This window comes from Pteropus alecto, unplaced genomic scaffold (genome assembly GCF_000325575.1).
Source record: "Pteropus alecto unplaced genomic scaffold, ASM32557v1 scaffold37, whole genome shotgun sequence".
Taxonomy (NCBI): Eukaryota; Metazoa; Chordata; class Mammalia; order Chiroptera; family Pteropodidae; genus Pteropus; species Pteropus alecto.
In genome coordinates this window covers 772,680-780,502 of record NW_006440605.1, presented here as the reverse complement: position 1 = coordinate 780,502, position 7,823 = coordinate 772,680, and the positions used below count along the sequence as shown (strand labels likewise).

General features: G+C 57.0%; 1 protein-coding gene across 1 annotated transcript; it reads right to left on the bottom strand.

Moving 5' to 3' along the window:
• Positions 1–6: 6 nt before the first annotated feature.
• FCER2 (Fc fragment of IgE receptor II) lies at positions 7–7,420 on the bottom strand. The gene is made up of 10 exons (XM_025050544.1): positions 7,324–7,420; positions 6,143–6,262; positions 5,772–5,825; positions 5,143–5,205; positions 4,877–4,939; positions 4,720–4,782; positions 4,541–4,630; positions 2,288–2,439; positions 2,049–2,155; positions 7–1,704 (listed from the first exon to the last, which is right to left on the bottom strand). Exons 1-10 carry the CDS (start codon positions 7,343–7,345, stop codon positions 1,566–1,568), a joined length of 873 nt encoding a protein of 290 aa, XP_024906312.1. The 5' UTR covers positions 7,346–7,420; the 3' UTR covers positions 7–1,565.
• Positions 7,421–7,823: the final 403 nt, after the last annotated feature.

Sequence of the window (7,823 nt, the reverse complement as noted above, 5' to 3'; positions counted from 1 at the left end):
GACCCCAATGTTGGCCTGAGGGACTGGTAGAGTGGAGCTATGTATTCCTCACGTGGTGAGCTAGGTAAACGAGAGGCCCAGAGTGCTGAGGAGGTTTCTGGGGGAGATAAATCTGGGGTGGGCAGTAGGTAGAGATAACAAGATCTGGGATTCCAACCTGGGTTTCACTCCAAGGGCCCAGCTCTGTCCCCACCTTGTCCTGAACCCCAGGACTCCCAGGTGCCACTATAGCACCTTCCTCAACCCACCCCCCCTCGCTTGCGCTGTGGCTGGCCTCTACTCCTGGGATCCCAGGTGGTCCAGCGTGGGCATCTGCCTATGGAGCCCCTCCTCCCCAGGGGACCTGAGAATCACGTGATCACGTCTCGCTCTTCTCTAGGCCCGGTATTGAGGGTGGGATGTCCTAAGATCCTGGCCTGCCTCCCTCCTGTCTCAGATGTAGAGCTGACCTTGGCCAAGCCCAGGGCTGGTGCTGCCTCAGCCACCCGGACCCTAAGTGGGAGTGGTGCCGGGACCTCGATCTGAACTGGCTGCCAGGTGACCAGGCCACCTCCCCATCGGTCTCTGCATTCTGCTAGCACTGAGTGCCTTCTGTGTACTGGGCCCATTCTGACCACTTCGTCTGTGGTCATTCAGGCTCTTTCCCCAGCAGCCCGGGCTGGGGAACTAGGCTCAGGGCTATCCACTGCTTTGCCCTGCAATACTCCTGGGATTCTCCGCTCACTAGACCCAGAGTCTCCATCTCTAGCTCTGCCTAGTGAATGCTTCTTGTAAAGAAGTAGGGGGGAAAAAAGGTGGAGAGGCACAAATGCCACTTCAGTTAATTGTTCCTGATACTCAAAGGTGGCCTCAGGCACCAGGCTCTGGGACTCCCAGCTCCCACCTTCCACACCTGGAGACCTCTGAGGAGGGGTGAGGGGCTGTTGTCGTCCTAGGCTGGCAGGGAGGCCTAGCCATATGAGCCAGGGTGGGTCCTGCGGTGCCAGGACACGGGCCGCATCTGGGGAGGATGAGGGAGGGTCCGCTCCTGACTCCAGCAGACAGGGAGGAGGGGGCAGTGTGGAAGCACATGAGTCCAGGGTGGCTGCCGCCGCTCCCTGGAAAGTTAGGCTGCAGGCATGTAGCAGGGTGTAGCAGCCTGAGGTCCTCAGGGAACCTGGGAGTGGCTTTCTGGATCTGCTTGGGGGTCGGGGACCAGATTGCAGGACCAGATTGCTCCCCTGTAGGGAGTGCTGCCGGCATTCAGGTTGGCAGGTGGGGTTCTCGAGGTGGGAACTCTAAGCACTTGAAAGCAGGGAGTTTGGGCTGAGGGACAAGAAACAGGTCCTCTGGGGTGTTGGCAAGAGCCAGGGATAGGTCAGCTGCCTTTGGGCAGGAAACAATGTCACCAAGACACTTCAGCCACAAAAGAGGCACCCAGGCTCTGGTCGGGGGTCCTCAGGGTCCCATTCTGGGCCTGACCATTACCATATTTGAGGTGGGGGAGAGACAAAGAGGGGTGAACCTGGCTGGCAGGAAGGGGGCTGTCAGGATCTATGTCTTGGACTGAGGGGGCAGGTGGGCACTCAGCACGTGGCCAGCCGGTCACACACCCAGCCGTCCAGGTAGTTGTTGCAGAAGGCATCGTTCCACTGCCCAAAGCCCAGCATCATCACACAGTCCTCGCCCTGGTCCCCGTTGTTGGGCTCCCCGGGCCGCCAGTTGCTGGAGCAGAAGGCTTCAGGTCAGAGGATGAAGCAGCGGGAAGGGGCCCCACTGCCTCAGCCTAGACACACCCCTCTGAGCCTGGGCTCACCTCACCGCATCCCTGGATCCCCACCCCATCTCCGTGCAGCCTTAGAAATTTTATCTTAATGAGATCCCTAATAAAACTTAGTGCTGTGGTTAAACACAAAACAAAAAAGCCTGACCATCTGCCATTGCAATCCAGAAGCTCCCCAAGTCCGGACCTGGGGCACATGCCCCCATATACCCTCCCCTCATCATGGAGAGGTCCCCCTCTTTGAGTCTGGTCCTGGAGCCATCTCCTCTGTGTCCCCTCTTCTCACCTATAGTTCAGCGGTTTCTGGTCCATCCACACAAACTCCCCCTCTATGTTCAGGTCCCGAAGGCCAATCCAGGAGCCCTGCCTGTTGATGTATTTGGCCAGGAAATCCTAGGGAGCAGGACAGGGTGGGTGGGCTGGGAGGGGTTCCTGGGCCCTTTCGCCATTCAAGAGGTTGGGGTGAGGCTCCACCACCCCCCTGACCACCATGCTGGCCACACCCTGTGCAGAGCCCAGGCCCACCTGTTCCTCTTGACTGTGGATGCTGACCAGCCGCCCTTGGAGTTTGCTGCAGGCCTCCCGTGCCTGGATCCACCTCTTGGCACCCTTGCCGAAGTAGTAGCACTTGTGTTGAAAATTGACCCACTTCTCGGGGCACATGTTACACGTGGAGCCTGGGGTGGAGGAGAGGCTCAGGGGGTCAGCTGTGGTGGGCACCGTGGTGGGTGGCAGGGTGGGTGCCATGGCTGGCACTGTGGCAGGTGCTGTGGCTGCTGTCGTGGTGGGCAGCATGGCTGATGTGGCAGACGCCGTGGTGGGCGCCATGGTGGGCAGCATGGGTACAGTGGGCACAGTAGTTGGCAGTGTCTCTCCCGGAGTCACTCTTGGCATCCAGGCTGAAAGCAGACCCACCCCCGAGCCTAACAGTGTCGCAGGCAGCCTCCTCCCTGCAGCTCCGATGCTGACGTGCAAGGCCAGCTCCACCAAGGGAGCACTGCAGGCGCCAACGCTGTTACCACAGACGTCACCACAGACGTCACCACCGCCTCCGCTGTGAGCAGAGCGTCAGCCTCTGACAGGGTCATCAGACACCTCCTGGCCAGCAGCACTTCCGCAGCCCACACCATTACCACATCATCAGCACCATGGCCAGCGGCACCTCAGCCACCAGTGTCCTCATCACAAACAGCTTCACGGTCAGACACACTGTGACTGCTCACAGCATTCCCACCAAGACCTCTGTAGTCAACAGCGCCTCGACTGCCAACACCATGGCCCCAAACACTGCCACTGTCAGCCACACCTTATCACCAATATTACCACAGCATCATCATCCACAATTGCCAGCAACATCTCTCCACCACCAACACCATGGCCGACATCACCTTTGCCAACACCACACCAGCATGTCTTAATCACAATTGCCAGCAACATCTCTCCACCACCAACACCACACCAGCATGTCTTAATTACCAGTGCTGATGGCCATGCTGAGACCAGGACCGCCAGCATTACTTTCCCCGGTACTGTCCCCATCAACTGCTTCAATGACAGCCCAGGCCACCATCACTGCCAGCACCCCAAACTAGCACCCTTGGCCACGTTCTGGGATACTGAGTTGATTTCCTCCTCATTGGTCAGGAGAGCCTGTGGGAATGGGGAAGGGGACTGGGGGGCTGGGTCCCCACGGCTTCGACCCAGGGCCACCTCGGTCTCTCTCTCCCCTTGCTCCCACCCCAGGAAAACTCTCAGGCGCTGCCAGCACCACCAGTAGTCCCAGGTGGGAAGGTGAACCCACTCTTACTGGGTCCACTCACTTGTGATTTACAATAGATTTTCTTAAGAGTGATGTGCAGAGACAGCTCTATGGTGTCAGTGAAATTTTCTAGGAGCCTGGGGTCCACAGAAGTTTGTGATGCCCCGGGAGGAGCAGAGCTAGGTGTGCTTCTTACTCATGAAATAGCAACAGTGTACTGCCTTCTGGGGTGCCATGCTAAAAAGGAACAGAACATCTCTAGTTCCTTCAAGAAAACTTTGGGGAAGTTGTCATGGCTGTGCGTCCCGTGGTTTTCAGAGACAGCCGCAGAGCTGGCGACCCATCAGAGTGAGTGCGGCCCAGCTCCATCCTCCCAGCATCCCCAGGGGACCACTCGGGTCTCTTGCTGGAATCTCCACGCTGGGCCCCGGGGACACAGATCCTCCCTCCTCTCACCCAGCGGGGCAGACCAAACATCAAGGGTGGGGGTGGGGGTGGGGGTGCAGTGGGACTTCAGGTTAAAGGCACAGTGGTTGAATGTCTGCCCTCTCTGCAGCCTTCTGGGGCCACCCCCATGACCCTCGTACCTGCCAGCATTGCCTCTATCACTGCCACCCCTGGCGAAAGTGCTACAGTTCCTGTCATCCCCTCTATGGCCCTCTGGCTGGATCAGACAACATTCCGGGGGAGTTGTGGCTGAGGGCACCCTACTGATGGCCCTCGACCCTTGGCTGAGCCATGACAGGTAGAGGACAGATCAGGAAAGAGAACCCAGTGGTGGGAAATGAGAACAGTTTTTACCTGGAGAGAAAACATGAGGGACCCCTTCACCCCAGATCAGTGTGGGGGGAGCAGTTAGACTCAGAGCTTTCTCATGTGTCCCCCTTTGGCTCTGCAACATGCACACACCTGCTCATATTACCACACACACACTTGCTACACCTTCGAACACACAGCACCACACATCTGTATTTTACACACGTATACCCACACTCATGGGCACAGACGCACACACTCACCGTTGGACACTCGAAGCTCTATCCACAGCTTTGCCACCTCCTCCTGGAGTCTTTCCAATGAATTCAAGGCTGTGCGTCTCTCATTCAAGCCTTGGGCAGTCGGATGGGGACAGCGGTCACAGACAAACCTGTGGGCCCCTCCTGGTCCCTCCCTACCTCTGGCCCCTCTCAAGCCTCACCCTGGGACTTGAGGTTGCTCAGGTCTTCAAGAAGTCCATCCAGATTCTGGGAGAGCTCAGAGTCTGATGGGAGGGCAGGACAGGTGTCAGGAACGATGCCTGTGGGCCTCAAGGTCCCCATGGCTCTGGCACCCTGCCACCCACCCCGATCTCTCACCCTGAGCTTTCATTCTTTTCTGCTCTGCTTGAATTTTCTCCATGTCCTGTGACATCTGGGCAGCTGGTTGCAGGGGAGGGAGCTCAATGGTAAGTCCCTCAGGGACACCCCCATTCTGCCCACCGGCCCCCTTGGCCCCTTAACCTGGGGCTATAGGGCCACCTGCTCATTTTGTAATTCATAGGTGGTCTGGAGCATCATATCCACATGTTCATCCAAGTCCTCCCTCCTCTCCTTCCCCCAGACTCCCAGCTGAGGTCACTCACCCTGGGATTTCTGGGCCATCTGGTCACCCTTGTGATTTTCTAAGGCCTCGGAAACCTGAGAGACTGGGGTAGGTTTTGGGAGAGAAGATGTGTCCTCGGGAGCCAGGCAGGAAGGTCCTTGAGTCCCCAACCCCTCCCCGCAGCCCCAAATGCAGGGGCCCCCTCATGTAGTCACAAGGGTTACAACTTTTTAATTTTGGAGGCAAAAGTATTCAGGAAAATGCAGGCAAGAATAGAATGAATTAGTGTACCTTTTCCCGACCCAAAATTAAATATGAAAATAGCAGGCATTTATTGAAAGCTCACTTGATGCCAGGTGTGTTCTAAGTGCTTCGAAAGACTTAGCTTGTCTCTACCTCACAGCACTGAAATGATGCCCATTCTACAGGTGACTAAGCTGAGGCACTGAGTCCTTCCATAACATTCCATCAGATGCTCCCCAGAGCTCTCTCCTCCAAGAGCTGATGGGTTTTTTTCCCCTACCCAGGGAGGGAGGAAACACAGGCTGACCCTCCGTTCCTTGGGGGACACTGGAGCCCAGTCCTCCCACGTCCCATAGTGGTCAGTGGCAGAAGGAGGACAAGAGCCTGGTGTCTTGGCCCCCTTCTCCAACCCTGGTCCCTCCATACCATTCCGGGCAGCGGTCTCTTCCAGGTGTTTCAGATTCTGTACAGTGTCCCAGTCTGGGCAGGAGAGAAGAGAATGGGAGAGAAAGGGTTCTTCAGATGCCCCTGCCCCCTGCCCCCTGCCATCTGGGGATGGCGCCCTTGGGTATATCATGTGGGAGGTGCCCAAAGGGTGGGAGATGGGAGATAGGCAAGCGCAAGGGGCGTGGCCTCTTGAGAGCGGAGGAAGGGACATGAGAAGGGGCCAGGGGGACAAGGTGGGAGACGCGATGGGGGAATTGGGCTCCAAGGGGTGGGCTGGGCTCCCTGGGATCTGAGTGGGGGTCTGGAGGGAACACGAGAAGGGGACCACGCGGGGCTGGGAATGTCCTCACGCCACAGGAGAAGCAAGGTGAGCAGACCGGCCCACAGCGCGGCCGTCACCAGCCCCAACAGCGCTATCTGCATCCCCAGCTTGCAGCACTGCCGCTGACTTCTGTGAAACTCGAAAACCTCTGCCAGGAATGGGGCAAACAACAAGGGGTGTAGGGTGAGGTTGGGCTCCAGCTCTGCCTGTTTCCCCATTGCCCAGAGTCTTAAAGTCCTGACAGCCTATGCAGAGCCCGCACTGAAGCAGAGGGTCTCAGTGGCCCCCCAGCCTCCTCTGAGAAGGTAGCTACCTTCCTCTCACTCTATCTTTCGTGTCTGTCAGCACCTCGAACTTCGTACGTCCATCTCTGCATCTGTACCTCTCTGAGTCGGTCACTCCACCCATCCAGCCCAATGTCTGCTACTCCTTCTGCCCACACTCCAGGTGTCAGCAAGCCTGACCCAGGGGCCAGGTCACTGTCCAGAGAGATATGCCTGCGGCCAGGAGTTGACACCCCCTTTTCCATGGGCCCCCTCCTCAGATGGCTGACCTCAGCCAGCTTTCACCTGTGCCCTTCTTCCCTTTTGTGGGTTCAACTACCCACCCCCGCCTAATGCCGAGTCCCCAGCCTCACCTCCAGAAGGCTGGGTTCTCTCTCCCCTCAGCCCTCACCCTGACACCCGTGTCCCACTCTGGGCCTCGTCCCTCAATACAGGACACGGGGTCTCAGTTCTTCCGCCATATCCAAGCTCTTCCCCAGCTCTTTTCCTGGATGGTAGACACCCCCCAGACCTCACCCCAGCTCCTGGGCTCCCCAAAACTCTACCTTGATATTCCACTGCAGGCCTGGGCCCCCTCCCTTCATCCTGGCTGGGAGGTTTCATTATGCTGAATCTCCCTCCTTCTGAGTCCTCGTCCCACTTGGTCTCCCACTCTGTTGGGCTCCCAGTGCCCCAGCTGGAACTGATTTTTTTTGTTGTTGTTGGGAAGGTGTTGAGTCAGAGAAGGGAGGTGCCCTCGGCTTCCCTTTCTTCCTGGCTCTGTGCCATGAAGGCAACTTGGGGCTTACTCATCCCCCACAGTGGGCCTTTCCTAAAAATTCACTCTTCTCAGAAAAGGACCCAAGAGCCCTCTCCTCTCCTAAGTGGAAGGTAGGAGGTCAGGGTTCTTGCTTTTGCCAGTGTCAGCTCCAGTGGATCCTCTCACCTGCGTATGAACTTTCCTCCATGGCAGTCCTGCTTGGATCCTCCCAGTGACAGGATGCTCACCACCTGTCAGGCACAGTCACAGCTCCGGCCGAGATCTGGGTTCTAATGAGGGTTAAGGTTAGATATCGGGCTCTAGTTACTGGTATAAGATGCCATCTGGGGCTTGAGAAGCTTAGTGACTTTAGTTCACATTGGGAGTCGGTGTTGCAGTTAACTGGGAGATGCAGCTGGTACGGCCTGAGACTGGAGGTAGGTGCCCCAGAGCCCATCACATGTGAGGTACACAGCAGGTGCTCAATAAATATGCACCCATATGATCTTAGCAAGTGGCTGAACCTCGAAACCAATATCCTCATCTATAAAATGATGAGGTTACCCTAACCTAACCATAACATTAAAACTAACACTGAAACCCGGCCCTAAAGCCTTACCATATCCGGATCCATAAAGCTAGCTCTAAACCTATGTGAAACATGAAACCTGACTATACCCCTGCAC